A 21855-nucleotide genomic window follows, 5' to 3' on the forward strand; every position below is an offset into this window, starting at 1 on the left:
AATCATTTTTATGTAAAGAAAAAAAAAACTTATTTTATAAAAGTCAATGCTATATTTGAACAGTTAGCAAGTCATTAAGTATGAAACTCCAGTTATAAACAACAGAGAAGTGTTGGCTTCTTTTGCAGCTGGATGTTGTACTGAGAGTACAGCATCTTTTTTGAACAAATCTGAAAATGCTGAGCAGCACGGAAAGTTTTTTGGTGCAAAATTCTACATTCACTACTTTTAAACTAAATGGTTTCCGTGATTTAGGAGAATGGAGGCCTATACTTTCCATTCCCTACTTTCTTATGTTTTTATTGTCTACCACCTCAAACTCTGTTCTCATATATTTAATTGCATCTCAGAGAAATCTGCATACTCCTATGTGTATATTAATTGGTCTGATGGCTGTTGTGGATCTGTGCCTGCCAATATTTTTTGTACCAAATATGTTGCTCAACTTCTTATTTGATCAGAAATGGATTTCTCTTGCTGGCTGTTTAATACAGATGTTTTGTATTCATTTCGTTGGTGCATTTCAGTCTACTTTACTGGTATGGATGGCTCTGGATCGGTTCTTTGCTATATGCAGGCCTCTTTATTACCACAAATATATGGAAATCCCAAACTTCCTGAAGTTCATTATTGTGCCACTATTTAGAAATGGACTCCTAAATATCACAATGGTCTTTTTGGCTGGAAAACGCACTTTCTGTGTGGATGAAATGGATCATTGCTTTTGTGAACACATGGCACTTGTTCAGCTGGCATGTGGAGACATTTCAGTTAACAACTTGATTGGTCTGTTAACTGCTTTTCTTATACCAACTGCAGATTTTGTATTTATAACTGTATCTTATATAATACTATTTGTTTCCATCATGAAATCTGGAAAGTCTCACTTAAAGGCTATTAACACTTGTGTTACTCATATAATTGTTATGACAGTAAGTTTGACCTTTGCCCTAATTGCTTTTATGTCGTATAGAATTCGAAACAACTTCTCTCCCAGCAGCCGTGTCTTTATAAGTACAATGTACCTGCTTTTTCCAAGCTGTTTTAATCCGATTATTTATGGAGTGAGAACAAAAGAAATAAGAGAACAGTTACTTAAATTTATAAATCACGTGAAATGTTATGTCAGTAACTAATTAAACATAGATTTTAGAATTTAGTTTTTCTTGTTTTGGTGCGTTTACTTTGGTGTGTGCATAAAATTGATAAGAAAAATTAATAAAATTTAAAAATGTAAAAAATATTTGTTCAATAATTATAAATTAGCATTTTTCCTCCTTCATTTGTTTATGTAAAAAATGTAAAAACAGTTGTGGTCTTTACATGTGTTTTTTTAGGATGACAGAGAAAACTAAATATATTGAATATGCCAATTTGTGAATTAAGCCAATTATGGATATGTTCACACAAAAAAAAACAGTTAACCCTGTTTTACAACTCATAAGCAAGAAATAACCTGGATGTTGGCACCCCCTTAAAAATGCAAAAAATGTATGCTATTCAAACTGTTCACTACTTTACACTGTGACTGTGTTACAAAGCTCTGTGCAGTGTTTCAAAAAGCAACAAGAGCAGCTCTATTAAACTAAATGGCAAAGATGTGTAAATGTAATGACTTTAATCCTATACTGTGTGTGTTTAAAAACGTAATCTTTGTAGATGTGCATGGAGTACCAAATACTTGTTCAAAATCTTGGAAAAACAAATGGTCACCTGATTAAATGTTTAAAAAACATTAAGTAGCCTTGCTTTTAAGCTCCACCTATACCTTCTCCCCACTGCCATTAACACAAAACGTGATATGAGCTCCCACTTGTGGACAGCTGGTATATAAATGTGCATCTGTTGTAGTAATATTACAGAATTTTACACAGACTTGACTAGGGTAAGAAGGCTCCACCACAATTACATAGTTTAGTAACTGGTGTTATACAGCCCAGGAGGAGAATAAAATGACAAAAACAGAATTTTCTTGAATAGAAGTGTAACATTAACATGACAATTAGGCTATTGTTTTAAGAAAAAAATGCTACATTAAGTTGCTTTAAATATATTTTCAGCTAAAGAATTAAATAAATGCTTGAAAAATACAAACTGTGAAGCAAAAAAAAAAAACCTAAAAACTAGAAAAAAAAACAATTGTTTAATTTTAAATCACTGTTTGTAGCTATGTATTCTATGTATTTAATAACATTGCCTTTCTTAAAATAAAAGTGGTACAAATTGAACGTAAAATGTATGTGTTTACATAATCGGAAAACTAATCAATTATTTTTTTATTTAGTTCCAAAGCACAGAGCCTTGTTCATCTGTTTTTGATGCTAGGTCTATAGTATTTTTGATGTTCCTCTTTTGAGGAATAATCCCTGACAGAGATTAAATGGCCAGCCAAAATTCCCCAGACATTCTTATTGCTTGGCATTTCTCCCAAGGTCAGTAAAACAAACGTAAGTGGTGTCTTCATGATAAGCAGAAGAAGGTGTGTGGCAGAGAATGCGTGTTGTCCTAGAGTCTGCATGAGGTATAAGGGAAGCAGAGACAAAAATGCTAACATACGATTGCTTTTTAATCTTTCATTATACCCACTCAATCATCATAAAAACTAGCAATGTCTCTCATTAATTGCTTTTTCTGAAATCATAGATTTTAAAAAGAGTTTATCATGCTATAGTTTTTGAAAGTATAACACATCTGTTTATGCAAGTTAACTCTTCATTTTTATTATACTGCTTTCAGCCTATCAAAATATCTACCGTATTTTTCACACTATAAGGTGCACATGATTATAAGGCACATTATTTGACACTAGTATAGAACGGGGCTGTCGCCATGTTTTTCTTCTAATTCAGCAGGTATTGCTGCTGGGTGGCGAGACCTGTAAATCTAAGCTAAAATAAGTAAATAAAACTGTAATTCTTAAAGCTGATGTTCGTAAATTTGGGGATTTGGGGGATTGGGGGCCCTCCCTGGTAAGAATGGGTAGTTGCACAGATCATGCGGAAGAATAATTTTAAATCGCGGATGTGATGCGGTCTTCTTTTAGAGCGGATGAATCCGATTCCAGGTTGAGAGAGAGCGAGAGGATGTAAGAGAGTTGTTATATACGGTTGTCAGTTTTGTCAGTGTAAATACTGTATATTAGTTTATAATATTTTTTATTCAGATACATATTGTTTTGTAGTTTAGGGTAAAAGCGTTTGTAATGTAGGTTAATGTAAATAAACTGCAGTGTGAAATAGTATTCCAGGTTGTATTTATGTATTTATTAATTTTATTTATAGCATTGTATAAGCAATAAATAATCATTAGTAGAGGGCAAATGTTAATATGTTCTGGATTGCACGTTCAGAACTATATGAAGCTCTGAAGCCACTAAGGGGCGAGTTAGACTTATTGTGTGTGTGTATGTGAGAGGTAGAGAGAGTGTATAGAGTCTGTCTAGCCTGCGGCTAAGCCTAGCAATAAAAGTGGCTCTGCTAATATTCACCATCCAGTCTCCCCTGTTGTGTTATCGTACTGGACTCAATACCATATCGCCACCGAAACTTAGCTGTACTAAGTTACAGGCAATTTTAGAAGTTACAGAGTTTTAGAAGCTAGTAGTAAAACCCAAATAACTGAAATAGCTCTTGCCTTTTAAACCCTTTCAGGTCACGGAACTCTCTCTCTCTCTCTCTCTCCACCGTTCAAACGCAAGTCCAATATTGATCCTGGTTTTAGCGCGGACTCTTCTTTGTTTTTACTGTAAATGATTGAGCTACTGTGGTCTGAGTTTCCCCCTAATAAAAATATCCATTTCTACACCAGCCGCTCGCGTTCAGTTACACTGCAGCATGCGTGATGCGGCATCGCTGCCAATCGCTTTCTCCACCACTCAGTTTATTAAAATCCATTATTTAATCGCTTGGTGAACCCTGCTAAAATATCCAGCTCAGGAGCAGCTGGTCCTCCGTGTCTGTAATTAAACAGAGAGGTATTAATGTATAACACAGTAAAGTCTGAAAAAGCTGTAATCAGCTTCTCCTCGTTTTCTCACACTGTAGCTCTGCCTATGTTTGGTGTGGTGATGACTGGCTACCGCCTAGCGAAACTTGATTCTCATTTGCATTAAATTAAAAATACAACTTTTTGCCGCCGCCGCTCTCTATAGACTAAAGCCTGGTGAATGAATAAATTCAACTCCCACTGTCGAAAGGTGAAGCAAAAAAAAATATTTGCGTCGCTGCAGTGTGAACGTACCGTAAAACTGAGCCGGATCCTCTTCCAGAGGCTGTAAATGTGACGTAAGCACGTAAAGACGCCTGACGTGGCCAGAAGAACTCCCGCGAAAGCGACCCAAAACCCAGTTTTTAGAATAAATATATTAGGCTTAGGGATGGTCGTTCCAGCACACTGGTACCAATAAACACAATATTTTAGCTCTTCTCCACTCAGGCTATGGCTGGTCATTTTATTTTATAATCAACATATTAAATGATCATCAAAATAATCAGTACTTGCAGCCCTAGAAATTCATGAACTTACTATTAGACATTTTATTCAGATAAAAACTGGATCCAAATGAAAATACAGTTTAAACCCGATTACAACCGTTTTATACGTTAACTAGCTTACTCACCCAAGATGAAAAAAAAAAAATTCACTGTAGTATTTAAATTCTGTACTTCCTCATTAAAGGTTAAGACATAAAAATAATATACAGCTTTATTTTTAGCCACACATGTCCCCTCTTTAAAATCGAGTATTTTTAATCAGCACTCTTTACTTTTTAGTAATTAGGCACGGAGCGTGAGGACTTTTAAGTTGAAAAGCGCTCAGAAATATATGCAGCTTCACCGAAACTGCGCGTGAAATCTAAACGGTCCATCCACTGATTGACACCTTCAGCTTTCAAACGAGCCATTGTGTGCAAAAACAGACAATTCAGAGCCCGAGATACAGCTGTGCGTATCCGCCCACATCACTGTCCAACAGCTGTCCTCTCTGGCTGTCAATCAGCGAGTTTAAGCGAATCAGCAGTAAATAAGTAGGTTATCTGATCTACACGGCATGTGAAGTGCAAAAGGAGACTTTGAAAGCGGATCTAGGCAATCCGTAGTACCTATGGTGTGTGTTTTGAGTCGCGTTCACTGTGAAGCAGCGTTGCGCAAGGTTCTGCTGTAAACAAACGTATTAGAAGTTTTGTAGGAGCTGTTCTGTACACAACTCTACAGGTAGATTCTGAGTGCTAGCTGGGTTAACAGGTTAACCAGCCAAGAGTCACAGAGTTAATATCACCATAGCGGACACACTAACCAGAGATACAATAAATCTAAATATTTAATATTCACAATTTTCAAATGGTTTATAACCACTGAAATAAACAGGAGGCTAGTTCAGGTGCACACTGTTAGAGGAGAAAATCATTTACCTAAGTGTTTTTGGGACTGAAAGGTGGTTACTGTGGGCAGGGGCGGATCTAGCCATTTTGGGGCCGTCATTCTTGAAACACACACATAAACCAAATAACTAGATATGGAACGATCGATCGGCAGTGTATCGGTATCGGCCGATTTTTAGCCAAAATACGGTATCGGCGATCTGCAGATATTCTTCTGATTTTAGCCGATCTGATTCAGGAGTTTAGGGTTAAGCAGTTAATCAGAGCTGTGTTTGGATGGCCGGTGATACTGCTCGCTTACAGGAAGCTGCAGTTCCTCATCCAACCCCTAGTCGGAGCTGCAGCAGCACAAGCCCCGCTGTCTTCACTCAGTCAGAGCTACAGCCCAGCCACGGGCTACAGAGCTCAGCCAGTCAGTCTGTGTATGAAATAAAGGTTTTAACCCCCACTAACCGGATAATACAGCTCTCTACTGTTCATCTTTCAGCCCAAGCAGCTAACAGCAGCAGTTTAGAACAGCCGTCACGGAGTCACTGCTCGGATTACATTAAAAACAGGTCAGTTAGCGCGCTGCTATGATGTCATGATGTTTATAACTACGGAGTTTAGTGGACACACCACGGCTGCAAGGTAAGACTGTTGAAGGCTACTGAAGACTATTAAAGGCTATTGGAGGTTATTGAAAGGGTTATTGGGGGCGGAAATCAGTAAAGACTGGTTAGATTAGTGATTCACGTCCTCGTCCTTTGCTGCAGTGAAACTGCGACTAGCGCTGTCACAGTGATGTTTATTAACGTCATTAAAACAGATTTTGTCAGGTATTGTCTTATAAATATTTACACACAACTTATATCTCTCCTAAAAGCGATTATTTTGGTCAGTAACACTCTTGTGTTTATTTACTATCAGTGTAAATTACCAGTGTTTGCTTTGGCGTGGATGTAATTGGAGGAAACACGTCGTGTGGCACATTGCTAGTCATCATATTATGGACTAGTTCAATGCAAGCAACGGAGGTAGGTATGTGTGTTTTGACAATTAGTATTTAGACATTAATTCGGTATTCTACTGATATTTCTTTTGTTTTTTAATAGAAATATGTTTTTTCTTTACTTTACATAAGTAACAAATTAACATTGTTTTTGGTGTATTTACTGTCAGATTTGGGGGCCCCTATGGAGGACAGATTTGGTCGAGGCCCCAGGCAAACGCCTAGGTTTGCCTAGTTAAAGAACCGCCTCTGCCTATTAGACACAGTTGAAACATGTTATCCTGCGTCATTATTTATTAATAGGGTCACACATCCTCCTGAGAATATATTAAGGTGTATATAAAGCTTGAGACACGGCAAGACACGGCTTTAATCGAGTGTTAGCAAGAAAGTGTTCCATGATTTTTAAGAATACTGTGAGGAGCATTCTGAGGCCTTCATCTTTAAGTGTTATTTTCCAGATATTGTGTGTCAGGGTGGATTATTAATGCATGTCTGAATTGGGGCTGAACACAGAAGTGTTGGAGGTATTTTTCCACTGTACATCTTGCTTAGGCTATACAAAAAGTTTTTTTTTAATAGTAACAACTGAAGAGAATATTTACTATAGTAGTTTTGAGAATATAAGATGACTGTAAGTGCTGTGCAAGATCTTCCTTCACAAAATGTTTCATTCAGAACTTTCAGACTGAGTGGTTTCCGTGATTTGGAAGAATGGCGGCCTATATTAACCATACCATATCTTCTTATGTTTATGTTGTCTACCACCTCAAACTCTTTTTTGATATTTTTAATTATATCCCAGAGAGCTCTGCACTCTCCAATGTTTGTATTAATTGGCCTAATGGCTGCTGTGGATCTGTGTTCACCAATATTTTTTGTACCAAACATGCTGCTCAACTTCTTATTTGACTGGGATCAGATTTCACTTCTTGGATGTTTAATACAGATGTTTTTTATTCATTATGTTGGTGCATTTCAATCAACTTTACTGCTCTGGATGTCTCTGGATCGGTTCTTTGCTATTTGCAAACCTCTTTCTTATCACAAATATATGCAAATGTCCAGCTTTCTAAAGTATATTATTGTGCCAGTAATCAGAAATATAATTTTAGTTATTATGATGGTTTCTTTGGCTGGGAAATTACATTATTGTATGAAAAATGAGATTGATCATTGTTTTTGTGAACACATGGCACTAGTCCAGCTGGCATGTGGAGACATTTCTATTAATAACCTAGTAGGACTCTTAACTGCTGTGTTAGTACCAACTGCAGACTTTGTACTTATTACTGTATCTTATGTAATAATATTTTCTTCTGTAATAAGATCAGGGAAGTCGCACTCTAAAGCTGTTAACACTTGTGTTACACATATAATTGTTATTACTGGTAGTTTAGTGTTTGCCTTGTTGGCTTTTTTGTCATACAGAATAAGAAATAATTTTTCTCCTAATGTCCGTACTTTTATAAGTACAATGTACATACTTTTTGCAAGCTGTTTCAACCCAATTATCTATGGATTAAGAACAAAAGAATTAAGAGAACATTTTCTGAAATTCATAAACCATGGTAAGGTCTTACCACAGTAACCCAATAATATAGACTATAGTATTGTTATTGAATAAATACACTTTATAAAGAGATTATATTGAGATTTACCTTTAAAATGTAGTCCACACATACGCTATTATTTTCAAGGATGCTTATATTGTAAAGACAGGATTGCAACTATCAGGAGTATCAACAGAATTTTTAAAAGTCATCCATAGGTCATATACCAGCTTCCAGCCCCCACCAAAACTATAATGTAGTAGAACGCATGTGACTTTAATACTACTGCCCCATAGATGGAGACCACTACTCCAGGCCACAGATCTATAGACATAGTTAGGAGAAGACCTTAAACTGAGTTTAAGTCAGACTAAGCCATCATGGTACACAAAAGTGAGCTCATCTTTAGAGACTATACACTGCTTCCCTCATCCTTTGCCTCTATCTCATAGAATCCCATTTTTATGACACTTTTAAAAAAAATAAATTAATGTATTAAAAGCTAACTTAGCTACAATCTATTTAGATAGCTAATAGTATTATGTGCTATGCTGTGCAATTCTACATAACTTCTCTAAGGTGTAACAGTTCCATAAATCTGACAATAAAAGAAGCTTATCCACTCTAAAGGGAAAATCTGATTTTTTTTCTTTTGAGACAATATAATAAGGTTTCAAATGTACATCAAAAACTGTGTCTGCACATTTTTTGCCCCAAACTGTTGCATACATTCATTCACCAAAAAATAAATAAATAAATAAATAAATAAATAAAATAGGCATGCAATTATATTTCATGCACATGTAAAAATGCCGACAGGTATGGTCTGATTAGACACTGGGCCATGCCACAAGAGGATAAAGTGTTACCTTTCACCCCATGCCCTTTAAAAAAGCTCTCAGAGACTAGGGGCCCTATCGTACACCCTGTGCAAGGTGTGTCGCAATGCCCTTTGCTATCTTACCCCCCATCTATAGTCTATATTCACTCCATGCACCCACACCATCAATCAAGTTTAGGAATTAATCTACACTGATGGGCATGGTGGTCTGGAAGTGAGGTGGTGTGTTTAGGTAAATTTCTGCCGTGTTGCTATTTTGGTGGTGGAAAACACAGATACTCCACTGACTGAAATGAACCTAGACAACAGTCAATCATCAGAGTTCATTCCTACAGGTGTGCCATGCCCACACCCAGCACATGTATGCTCCTACTAGTTAAATACACAGTAATGCATTTTTACCCGACTTTTACCTCAACAATAAACAAAATGAAGAATAAAATAACATTGCTGCTCCCTTAAATAAGCTGCTGATGTACCTTCACAGCATGAACGCACAGATCAGTATCCTCTGCTGAGACACACAAAGCGCCTCGCTGTTAGGATACGAACGCGCCAAAGTCAGAGTGCATCTGGCTCTTAAAGTGAAAGGCAAGTGATTGGTTTATTTCACATTTATTTCACGCACAAAACACACCCATTATTAATTAAGATAATTAGAGAATGTCTTTGCATATTACAAGCCAAACAAGGTGTATTTTTTGTGCCTTCACAATATCAAATACACAATGACGCCCTAAATCCAGCTGAGCAATCTGCAATTGACCGGTGTGTTATGGACAGTGTTGGGAGTAACGGCGTTAAAACTAACTTTTTTTCAGTAACGAGTAATCTAACTAATTACTATGACTGTAACTATAACGCCGTTACCATTTCCGACACCCCGTTACTGCACGTTACTTTAGCAGCTCTATGAACTTTTTTTTTTATTTCGCTTTGCCCTGGTTAACCCCTCCTCTGTCCGGTGAACTTGAGCTTCTGGCCGCTGTGCCTGTGGTTTGGCGTGGTGAAGTGAGGCACAATTGTGACGATTTGCGTGCTCTAATCAATTCAGTGATTGCCGTGGACAACCCAAGTTCCGAATTAAGGACGTTAAGCTCTTTTTAGCTGCTCCGGTTTTTGTGGTGCTGCTGCTTTCTATTTTAGAGCTTAGATTCTCATGCCCGAATCCCACCTGACCTGAGGACCGACCCGAAATCAGGCTCCTATTTTTATTTTATATAAAGCTCTGGTGTGATAATCACAATGTTGCTAAGTAACCAATTATTATTGTTCACTAAAGCGAACGAAATAGCGAAAATTGAAAGTGAAAAACATTTGTGTTAACTGAATCTAATAAAAACGGTAATTAAAAGGAAAAACATAACTATCTCGAACTGTATTTTGTGTTTATAAAACTAACTAAAACGAACTGAAATTACTGATAGAATACCCTCATTTTTGTGTTTAATTTATTTATAAGCGCTGTTGTACAGCGGAGTTGTACAGCGGGAGTTGTTGTGCCGAGCGCACGGCACTCGTGGTCCGTTAGTTCTTGTGTAAAGCGCTCGCGCTAGCAAGCCCACCCTAAAATGAACAGAAAAAATAAAAACAAAATAAAATTAAACTATAATAAAAATGAAAAATGGAATCACGTAGCTCTGGGCGCACGTGAACGCCTCCGCGTTTGACTTGCAGCATTGTGTGTAGCTGTTCTTAAAAATCATTTAAATTAAATAATAGTTCTATGCTTCTATGTTACAGTGTTAATTAACATAATTCTGATTATATTTCGCTCATTCAATCAGCCCGAAAACAGACAGTTTATGGGGCGGATCGGGTCAGGCTCATAATGACAGTTTATGGTTCGGGCTTGGGCAGAATGTGCACGGGCTCCGGCTGGGTCGGATTTTTTGGGCACGATCTAAGCTCTATTCTCTTTTGGTGAAGCTGTTATATTAATACCATTTTAACGGGCATTAAATTGTTGTTTTTGTCCATTATTTTGTTTTATATATACATATTTCTTTTGAGTGTGGCTTGGTTTGTTAAATTTCATCCCCAGACGCGTTTTTCCGCTTTTTTCAGTATTACAAGTTTTAGTAATTTTCTTTGGTTGTGTGGAGAATTTCGTTTTATTTTTTTGAAATTCGTTAGATTATATTTTTGTCAACATTTTGGGTTTATTTTCGTTTGTTATTTTTTGTTATTTTTCTAATAATAATAGTAAATGCATAATTGATTTCCTTTTTTTGACGGGCGAATAATAAAAAGTAACGCGATAGTTACTTTTACTGGTAACTAATTACTTTTATAGTGGAGTAACTCCGTTAGTAACTCAGTTACTTTTTTGGAGAAGTAACGATTAACTATAACTAATTACTTTTTCAAAGTAACGTGCCCAACACTGGTTATGGATTGCTAAAATAGGGCCCTATTACTGTGTAGTGTAGTTCTTGGTAAGAGATCACTGACATGAATTAGCTGACAGAAGCAGGATTGACATTTTGATGATTGCCCACAATTTAGGCCGTCCATCAGTCATCCACGGTTGCCATTGTTTGCAGTGGTTTGCAGAAGGAGAAATCAGGACTGCTCTTTAGTGATTAATCCAGGCTCTGTTAAGGATCTGATGAGCAGTTTGAGTATAACTTAATTTAAAATGCTTCAAACCATCACGTACGACAGTCACCACTAGTAGTGATATGGGGGCACTAACAGCACAGTGATATGTACAGAACATACTTGCATTTTTCAGCAGGCTAATGCTTACACACACACAGCAAGGGTTTCCCAGTAATCTCTCTGCCGGATTGCAACACTTGTTTAGCCTGCCATGCACCAAACTAATCAGGAATATAGCTTTTATGGGACCAGCTGGAATGCCAGCTTCAGCAACCTGTGAGTTTGTCGAGTCTACAGGCCCAGCTGCAACATCTGTAGGAAAATGTGCATTTGTAGTTAATCGTATCTTCTCCAGTGTTTCACAGCATAAAGCATTTAATCTGTGTTAATACTGTTTTCAAGGCTTCTTAATATGCTCCTTTGGGTGTAATAAAGAGGAAATATGACTTTTTTTTGGCAAAACTTGCTTTAATCTAATCTGGTTGACATAGCAGATGTGCTAAAATATGCTCAACACCCTTTTTCAGATCAGTAGGTAAATGTATTATCATATTTTTACTGGCTCTATCTTGAGATAGGCAGCAGTTGTTGAGGCATTAGCCTCCTGAGAAAACACCGTGGTGTATAAAGTCTGAGAGCCATGTCTTAGTTTCTGCTGTCTTTTGGAAAAAAGATCTATGATCAATGATGAGTGTTCTGAAGAGCAGATATTTTTTTCTGGGTTTAATATTAATCTCTGAATGTATGAATCTGAGCTGAATCATCCTGTGTTTTTCTCTTGTATAACTTTCTTTGTCAGATAATTCCAGTCATCAGCAATGTTTGCTAATCTGTATATGATTGAAACCTCAGGCTCAACAAAGACAATTTGTTTTTTTTTAACAGTGTAATTCAAAATGTCATATAAGCAACGCAAATATGATGGTTGGCTTTCAGCTGACATTACAGTTGAGGCTGTACCTAAACTGGGCAATTTCTGTTATTAATGATGAAAATATAATAGAAATGTTTGCTACAGTTGTTTGCTATTAACAGAGTGATGAAGATGCAGAATGTGAGATGACAGAAATCAACATGCAAGATCTTCCTGTGACGAATATTTCTTTTACAACTTTCACACTGAATGGTTACCACGGTTTAAAAGAATGGCGTCCTATATTAACCATACCCTATCTTCTTATGTTTCTGTTGTCTGTCACCGCAAACTCGTTTCTGATACTGTTAATTATATCCCAGAGAGCTCTGCACTCTCCAATGTTTGTATTAATTGGCCTGATGGCTGCTGTGGATCTGTTTTGGCCAATATTTTTTGTCCCACACATGCTGCTCAACTTCTTATTTGACTGGAATCAGATTTCTCTTTCAGGATGTTTAATACAGATGTTTTGTATTTATATATTTGGTACATTTCAGTCTACTGTACTGCTGTGGATGTCTCTGGATCGGTACTTTGCTATTTGCAAACCTCTTTCTTACCACAAATACATGCAGGTGTCCAGCTTTCTAAAGTATGTTATTGTGACAGTAATCAGAAATGTCATCTTCATTACTTTAGTGGTTTCTTTGGCTGGAAATCGGCATTATTGTATGACTAATGAGATTGATCACTGTTTTTGTGAGCACATGGCAATTGTTCAGCTGGCATGTGAAGACATTTCTATCAATAATTTAGCAGGTCTTTTAACTACGTTTCTCGTTCCAACTACAGATTTTGTACTTATTACTGTTTCTTATGTAATAATATTTTCTTCTGTCTTAAAATCAGGAAGGTCTCACTCTAAAGCTGTTAGCACCTGTGTTACACATATAATCATTATGACTGTTTCTTTAGGACTTGCATTGATCGCTTTTTTGTCATACAGAACAAAGAATGTTTTTTCTCCTGACATGCATACTTTAATCAGTACAATGTACATAGTTATTCCAAGTTGTTGTAACCCAATTATATATGGATTGAGAACCAAGGAAATTAGGGAACAATTGCTGAAATTTATAAAGCATGGCATAGTTTTACCCCAATAAACTATTATTATGCACTGTTGTATTGTTACTGAATAAACACAATGTGAGAAAAAGTGAGAACTGATTTGAATTAATCTTCTAATATTTTTTGAAATGCTGTTATTTTTCAGAGACCTGAAACTCAGTTTCTGGATTAGGTCTCAGCAAGAATATTTACAAGATTAGTGGTTTATATGACATGTGTAGAACATGTTTATAAGCCATCCACACCTTCCACCATCTTCCTATAATGCCCTTTATTGCAGCATGACACACGTATTGCATTCATTTACAAACTGTAAGACATTTATCTGTGTTAGTGGTACTACAGCCCTTTTGGATTGGCACTAATATGTGTGTTTTACATAATACTACAATATGTAGAACATATTAACAGACTCAGATAGAAACAATATTTAATCTGATTAACATTTGGAAAAAGAAAAAAAATATTCCCTAATTAAAAATATACCCACTACTGCTAATTCCAGCTTTACCTCACAAAAATGCTGGAGAAAATATCAAGGTCAAAAGCTAAATGCACACTATGGTGACACTTAGATGAAAATGTGGTAAAAGAAAAAAAAAAATACAAAAATTATACTAATGCTTTTGTTGAGGCCAGATAATAGGGTTTTGATGGTTATGTAAAACTGTCACATTTTTTTTGACCCAGTCACAAACTTCCTATTGCAACCGAGCTTTAACAAGGGTTTAAGACAAGACAAGACAAGGCTCAATTCCATTTTACCCCTTGGCCCTACTACTTACTCCGACCCCTTCTTTTTGAGTGTAACCCTTCCTTTTGGAACAGAGTTACAAGGGAAAGAAGTGAAATCCTCCCATTAAGAATTGGGACAACCCTTCAAGCACCTGATACAACATCATAAGCTCTAAGTTCAGTAATCTAGCTGCTGGTTAACTAGTTAATTTTAGGGCTTTATTGTATGTCTTCAGAAAGGGGGGAGGTGGTGCAGAAATTATTTATTATTGTCCACTCCTTAATTCTTCTGTGATGGTGAACTGAAATTAGCTTTAATTAGCATTTATTTTATTATATTTGTCCATTCCACCTTAAATGCTGCAGCTTCTGTCATCTGTTGCACCATTTAAGGTGGAACAGGAAAGTTAGCTAGCCACTGAGATAAACTACTAGAGATTTTTTTTATGCTTGTTATGAAGAATTCGACTATAAAACATTGAAACTACACATTAAACTCTGGTAATATAGTGCTAATTATCACTTGGTGTTGCTATTTTACCAGCGGTTCTCATATCTCTGTTCTAACGGCTAACTAGCCCTATTTCTTCCTCATACCCCCTCAGCCTAACAAGAATCGGGACACCCCTACCCCTTGGCCTGCACACACAAAACCGAGGGGTAGAGGGTAAGGGGTAGGGCAAAGGGGTGAAATGCGATTGGGCCTTAGTAGCATCAAAAACAGCATATGCCTTTTTTTTTCCATTTCCCCAAGCTTTGAACTACTTCTCTGAACTCCTTCCATTCTTATCTATTCCAGTACACTGCAAATATCATATTCAGAAGTTAAGGGTTACAGCAGGTCTATGCAAGGCTCATTCTTGGGATTCCTTGATCACAGGGAAGCCTAATGAAGCCTAACTGGAACAACATGACATCTGACTCAGACTTACATATTTGTAGAATGTGTCAAACTAACGTACCTCATGGAGGAGACAACACTTAACACCACTAACCAGATTCCCTTCCTATGAGTAAATTACTCAGTCTAGTGCATTGCAGACAGCCACCAAATCACAGCAGTCCAAAAGGTAAAGAAACAGCAACCAGTGTGATGTGAGTTTTTAGTGCTGTATAAGCTGCCCTTTTCTTTCCACAGTGCAGCTAAGCCAAACCTACTTTTACCAAGCCTGGTTGATAAAGCAGACAGTGCTCAGAAAAATAAATTAATCAGTTTTTACTTAAACCATCCTACAGTAGGCAGTTGCAGTCTGAAATTAGTCTCCTGAGAAAATACCAAGTTGTATATGAAGTCTGGGACACACGTCATGCTTTAATCAAGTGTTAAGAAGATAAAGAGCCATGACAAGTAAGAAAACATCAAGCAGGACTTTTAACGTCTATTTTTCAGTGCCTTTAAGAGCAGATATTGTATGTCTGGGGTAAATATTTATGCTGAATCACATCAAGTCTTGTTGTCCTGTTGTTCTTTGTTGGATTTCGCTATGGAGTAGCGACATAAGGTAATTTTTATGCTTAAAGATTTTGTCTGTGAACAGAAAATATGTTACCATATACAATAGAATACAATAGAATAATATTAAATACCATACAATCAACGAAACACTATGTTGGGAATCAGCCGATATTATAGTAGAGGTTGTCCTTATTTCTGTAATTAGTAATAGAAATACAGAAATATTTGCTATTGTTGTTTGCTTTTAAACCTTTTTTAACCTTGTTTAGTGGAAATGCCAAATCTAAGTTGACAGAAATCAACATGCAAGAACTTCCTGTGAACAATATTTCTTTTACGACTTTCACACTGAATGGTTACCACGATTTAAAAGAATGGCGGCCCATATTAACCATACCTTATCTTTTTATGTTTCTGTTGTCTACCACCTCTAACTCATTTCTGATTGTTTTAATTATAATATTCCAGAGAGCTCTGCACTCTCCAATGTTTGTATTAATTGGCCTGGTGGCTGCTGTGGATCTTTTTTGGCCAATATTTTTCGTCCCACACATGCTGCTCAACCTTTTATTTGACTGGAACCAGATTTCTCTTTCAGGATGTTTAATACAGTTGTTTTGTATTTATATTGTTGGAACATTTCAGTCTACTGTACTGCTGTGGATGTCTCTGGATCGGTACTTTGCTATTTGCAAACCTCTTTCTTACCACAAATATATGCAAATGCCCAACTTTCTAAAGTATATTATTGTGCCTGTAATCAGAAATGTCATCTTAATCACTACAGTGGTGTCTCTGGCTGGAAAATTGCATTATTGTATGAAAAATGAGATTGAACATTGTTTTTGTGAGCACATGGCAGTTGTTCAGTTAGCATGTGGAGACATTTCTATTAACAACATAATTGGACTTTTAACCACTTTTCTCGTTCCAACTACAGATTTTGTACTTATTACCGTATCTTATGTAATTATATTTTCTTCTGTAATAAAATCAGGTAAGTCTCACACTAAAGCTGTTACTACTTGTGTTACACATATAATCATTATATCTGTAAGTTTAATATTTATCTTGATGGCTTTTTTGTCATATAGAGTGAGAAATATTTTTTCTCCAGACATTCATACTTTTCTAAGTACAATGTACATACTTTTCCCAAGCTGCTTTAACCCAATAATATATGGGTTAAGAATAAAAGAAATAAGAGAACAGTTTCTTAAATTCATTAACCATGGGAAGATTTTACCCAGGAAAGTATGAACTGTTGTTTTTTTTTACTGAATAAATAAAATGTAAAAATGAGATAATTCATTTGAGTTTTGGTTTTATTTTGTATTTAGTTAATTGGGTCTCATCAGAAGCATTTACAGGGTTATGGGTTTTAATATTAAAAGTTTAGAATCCATCCACAAGTCAAACACCAGCTTCCACCATGACTATTTAAAAAAAACTAGTATGACACACATGCATTCACAAACTGTTCACTGACATTCATTGATGCGACTGTGATGCTAATGCTGTAGGGATGGACACCATCTATAGTCTCTGTTAGCAGCAAATCTCTGCTGATTAACTGATTAACTACTTCACTTAGTGCTATTGAAACCAAGCTACGGACCATGTGGGTAATGTTAGTGCCACGTTATGTAATATAAAGCTTATTCTTAGTATATTCCTCACAGTATCCAATAAGCAAATATACTGTATGCTCCATTTAAGAGGAATAATACTATTCATTGACAGGGATTTTAGCTCTAGTCACTAAACAACCACTGCCATCTTGATTACATCATCTCTGCATGGCTGCACGATAAATCGTTTAAGCATCGACATCGCGATGTGCGCATGCGCAATAGTCACATAGAAGGATGTGCAATGTCATCTAAGGCAATAAAGACAAACACATCATGTTACAGTGTTTTGACACAGGAAGTAGTCAACATCGTTCTGAGTGAACAGTGCTGTCTCTGTGTCTGCTGCTGAGAAGGGCGAGGGAGAGGGGAGCGCGAGGGGAGGCATGGCTTCCACATGGTTGGACACGTGATGTAAATGCAGGGCAGACAGCCTGTCGAAAGCTGTGCACTTCAGTTCCGCACAGTTTCGCGCAGATATTTCTACTTACTTCTAAAATTACACTTTTAATCCCAGGAAAACGCTCTTATGTACCTTTTAAAAGGCCATTTAAATGCTTGATTGTTGTTGTTTTGCTGTTTTCCTTGGGTTTTGAGTGCTTGGCTGACTCTAAAGCGCTGACTTACGATGCTGTCATGGGTCCTGCATTGTTTAATATTGCTATATATATATATATATATATATATATAGCCAAAAAAAAACAATGCAATCTCAAATTTTTCCAATATCGTGCAGCCCTGTTGTATGGGTTCCTCCATCACAAGAAGCTGCAGTTATTTTCAACCTGTAATTGGAACTATAGAGCTTGTTTACAGATGCAAATGCTAATTAAAGCCTAAAGCTGGTATTGTATTATGGGGAAAGCAGAGTAAAAAGGTTTGGCACCAGTAATCGGATTGCCCTCTCAAGAGTACATCACCCAGTCCAAGACAGTAGTTGTATCAGAGTATCAGAGCAGTGCTACCAAGCTCCACTAGCCCTGCATGATGGTACAATACCAACCCTGCTGGCACATAACAGTCTTAGACGTTATCCTGACATAACATTTTTGTCATCTGACGTCATGCCCAACATTTAACCTGAAATTAACGTCTATTGACGTTGGTGGCCAGCTGAGAAATTTGCCTGAAATGTTAAAGTTAATGTGGGATCCAACAGCATCCTTGATCAGTATCGCTGATTGACTAAATTGTACTGAAAGAAAAATGTAATTGGTATTGACCTCAAAAACCCTGATCGATCAATCTTTACATCACAGCGTGCTATTTTTTTTCATTATTTTTATAATAATAAGCATTTAGCAAAATGTGCTTTAATAAAGTCTATCTGATAAAGCAAAAACTTGTCTGAGAATAATAAATCGTGAACAGATTTTTACTTAGACCATTATGCAGTAATCAGCTGTTGTTAGGCATTAGTCTCTTGAGAAAATCCAGAGTTGTATATAAAGTCTGGGACACATCTCAAGCTTTAATCAAGCGTTAAGAGGATAAACATCCATAATTAGCAAGGAAAGAGCAGGCACAATTTTGTAACAGCTATTTTTCTGTAAAGCAGAATCTTCTGTAAAGCAGATAGTGTGTGTCTGAGGTGAATATTAAATTTATGTCTAAATTACTGATAAATCCCAGCTTGCTTTGCTAGAAGATTCCTGTAAATAGCAATGTGAGATTTTAAAGCTTTTATTATTCAAGCTTTAAGCAATACAAAAATACCTAATTTAAGCTAATCAGTCATCGGTATCACACTACAGTAGTCAGTACTATTGTGACTGGAACATTTAATTTGGTTACTGGTGACAATAGATATAAATGTGCTATAGTGGTTAAAGGTTTTTATTTATTTTTTTAAACACTCTGTTTGGTGTAAATGCTGAATGTGAGATGACAGAAATCAACATGCAAGATCTAACTGTGAATAATATTTCTTTTACAACTTTCACACTGAATGGTTACCATGATTTAAAAGAATGGCGGCCCATATTAACCATACCTTATCTTTTTATGTTTATGTTGTCTACCACCTCTAACTCATTTCTGATATTTTTAATTATAACCCAGAGAGCTCTGCACTCTCCAATGTTTGTATTAATTGGCCTGATGGCTGCTGTGGATCTGTGTTGGCCAATAATCATCGTACCAAATATGTTACTAAACTTTGTATTTGAATGGAATCAGATTTCTCTTCTAGGATGTTTAATACAGATGTTTTGCATTCATTATGTTGGTACATTTCAGTCTACTGTACTGCTGTGGATGTCTCTGGATCGGCTCTTTGCTATTTGCAAACCTCTTTCTTACCACAAATACATGCAAATGCCCAACTTTCTAAAGTATGCTATTGTGCCTGTAATCAGAAATACAGTTTTGGTCATTTCACTGGTCTCCTTGGCTGGAAAGCGGCAATATTGTATGAAAAATGAGATTGATCATTGTTTTTGTGAACATATGGCACTAGTCCAGTTGGCATGTGGAGATATTTCTATTAATAACGTGGTAGGACTGTTAACTGCTTTTTTAGTTACAACTTTAGATTTTGTACTTATTACTGTATCTTATGCAATAATATTTGCTTCTGTCATAAAATCAGGAAGGTCTCACTCTAAAGCTGTTAACACCTGTGTCACACATATCATCGTTATTACTGCTAGTTTAGTGTTTGCCTTGACAGCTTTTTTGTCATACAGAATAAGAAATAATTTTTCTCCTAACAGCCGTACTTTTATAAGTACAATGTATGTACTTTTTTCAAGCTGTTTCAACCCAATTATCTATGGATTAAGAACAAAAGAATTAAGGGAACAGTTTCTAAAATTCATAAACCATGGTAAAATTTTACCACAGTAATTTAATATGAAGCGTAGTGTTGTTATTGAATAAACAAAAGAGATAATTAAATTGTTTTTTTATTATTTTATATGTAGTCAAATCATTAATTGTCTTATATTTTTTAGAATGTTTTTTTTAAAGATTGCATGGATTGCAGGTTGTGTGTTAAAATTGTGTTTGTGATATTTCCCAGGCCACATATTAATAGTCTCAGTTAGGACTAAGATTCAAGCCAGTTAACTGCTTCACTTAAGGTTAGCATGGGCCATGGATCATGGGTGTCCAGTAGGGCTGCAGCTATCGATTCTTTTTGTAATCGGGTACTCTACTGAAAAATCGTTTCGATTAATCGAGTAATCGGATAAAACATTTTTTTTTGTTAAAGAGCAATTAAAAAGGAATTTTACTCAATAATGAATGACCAATTGGTTTCCTTTTTTAGATAAGTTATATTTTTTAATTCACAACATTTCCAAATTGCAAATACAAATAAATAAAACACAATAAATAAATAAATACCACAATAAAAAAATAAATTTAATTACATTACTTTCACATTTGGATTTCTTGTAAATAACAAATATAGGGTATAAATCAATAAAAAAGGCATAAACATCGTCTTTGTGTTGTGCATCTTAGCTTCTGAGACGTTGTCAGTTCTGCCAGTGTTGGATCAGTGTGCTGCATTCTTTTACCACCAAGCCGCTTCTCCAAAATATATCAGGACCTGTGCAATAATTGTGACACACAAGTATTACAAATGTTGCTTTTTTCTTTATTTATATGTTGGACTATTTGGGTCTAATTACATCACTAAGACTAATAACTCTAATAATAAGTTCATGGCCGTGCATTTATTAAGATTGACACCTATCGCATTGGGGCACATTAGACACTAGTGGTAATCAATATTTTACCCAATAAATAAGAGACACACTTCCTTATATGAACAACAGTGTTCATACTTTTTTGTCTCACTGGCCAAATGTACTCTTAGATGAAGAAATCAAGCATTTAGTTTCCAGCCAAAGTAACTTCAGTTTAGCTAACTTTTAACATTTTTATTGTTTATATTCTGAACTCCACAGCGCTGTGTTTACTGTTTAAATAAAGCCTGTATGAACTCTGTTCTAATAAACTAACCACACATTATAGACAGTGCTTCTATTAATTCACACTCCAAAGCGCTGTCGTTTTGTTATTAATTCACATTAATGTTAATCTCATTGATTTATTATAAGTTATATTTACCTGCTCTCTCTGCGTCCTCGCGTCTCGGGTGTCCTCGGCTCAGATGGTGCAGCATTAAAACGCGCTGTTTTGAGCGCGTTGTCAAAATAAAAGTCACGAAAATACCGCGCGCTGAGTTTATTAATTAAATAAACGATTACTCGAGGCACAGAAAATTAATCGATCAATTTTGTGAATCGAGTTACTCGATTTACTCGAGTAATCGTGTCACCCCTAGTGTCCAGCATCAGATGCTTTTAAGGAAGCTCTTTAGCAGGCTAATAGACACATCTAGCACGTTATAGCCACTGATGTCAGTAACGCGTTACTTAGTAACGCGTTACTCTAATCTGACCCTTTTTTTCAGTAACGAGTAATCTAACGCGTTACTATTTCCAATCCAGTAATCAGATTAAAGTAATTTATTTAAGTCACTGTGCGTTACTCTCTCTCTCTCTCCACCTCATCTCCTCCACACACACACACCGCTCCCTTACCCATTCCCCCTCCGCTCTTCCCCAGTCACACGCGTCTCGCTTTCTCCCCTGTCTCTCTCTCTCGCGCTCGGCGTGTCTTTAGTTTCCGCCCGTTTTCGTTTTTCGCCAGTTCCCGGCGCCC

The 21855-nt window shown here is 36.3% G+C and overlaps 5 protein-coding genes across 5 annotated transcripts; all 5 read left to right on the top strand.

The window, feature by feature from the left end:
• The first annotated feature begins 176 nt into the window (after window positions 1-176).
• Window positions 177-1136, top strand: LOC103036812 (olfactory receptor 52K2-like). The gene has a single exon (XM_022685464.2). It carries the CDS (start codon window positions 177-179, stop codon window positions 1134-1136), a length of 960 nt encoding a protein of 319 aa, XP_022541185.1.
• Window positions 1137-6802: 5666 nt separating this feature from the next.
• Window positions 6803-8468, top strand: LOC103032622 (olfactory receptor 52K1-like). Its single transcript, XM_007236798.4, has one exon. The coding sequence runs from the start codon at window positions 7000-7002 to the stop codon at window positions 7960-7962; it is 963 nt and encodes a 320-aa protein (XP_007236860.2). The 5' UTR covers window positions 6803-6999; the 3' UTR covers window positions 7963-8468.
• A 3607-nt stretch (window positions 8469-12075) lies between these two features.
• LOC103036521 (olfactory receptor 52K2-like) lies at window positions 12076-13416 on the top strand. The gene has a single exon (XM_007236908.3). It carries the CDS (start codon window positions 12429-12431, stop codon window positions 13389-13391), a length of 963 nt encoding a protein of 320 aa, XP_007236970.3. The 5' UTR covers window positions 12076-12428; the 3' UTR covers window positions 13392-13416.
• A 2425-nt stretch (window positions 13417-15841) lies between these two features.
• Window positions 15842-16807, top strand: LOC103036210 (olfactory receptor 52K2-like). The gene has a single exon (XM_007236907.3). It carries the CDS (start codon window positions 15851-15853, stop codon window positions 16805-16807), a length of 957 nt encoding a protein of 318 aa, XP_007236969.3. The 5' UTR covers window positions 15842-15850.
• A 2060-nt stretch (window positions 16808-18867) lies between these two features.
• On the top strand, window positions 18868-20025 carry LOC103032306 (olfactory receptor 52K1-like). Its single transcript, XM_007236797.3, has one exon. It carries the CDS (start codon window positions 19063-19065, stop codon window positions 20023-20025), a length of 963 nt encoding a protein of 320 aa, XP_007236859.3. The 5' UTR covers window positions 18868-19062.
• Window positions 20026-21855: the final 1830 nt, after the last annotated feature.

The sequence above is a fragment of the Astyanax mexicanus genome, chromosome 18 (genome assembly GCF_023375975.1).
Source record: "Astyanax mexicanus isolate ESR-SI-001 chromosome 18, AstMex3_surface, whole genome shotgun sequence".
NCBI lineage: Eukaryota > Metazoa > Chordata > Actinopteri > Characiformes > Acestrorhamphidae > Astyanax > Astyanax mexicanus.

Bases quoted from the DNA above. Each gene is read 5' to 3' on its own strand.
- LOC103036210 (XM_007236907.3), top strand. From the start codon at position 15,851: ATGCAAGAACTTCCTGTGAACAATATTTCTTTTACGACTTTCACACTG.
- LOC103036521 (XM_007236908.3), top strand. From the start codon at position 12,429: ATGACAGAAATCAACATGCAAGATCTTCCTGTGACGAATATTTCTTTT.
- LOC103036812 (XM_022685464.2), top strand. From the start codon at position 177: ATGCTGAGCAGCACGGAAAGTTTTTTGGTGCAAAATTCTACATTCACT.
- LOC103032622 (XM_007236798.4), top strand. From the start codon at position 7,000: ATGACTGTAAGTGCTGTGCAAGATCTTCCTTCACAAAATGTTTCATTC.
- LOC103032306 (XM_007236797.3), top strand. From the start codon at position 19,063: ATGACAGAAATCAACATGCAAGATCTAACTGTGAATAATATTTCTTTT.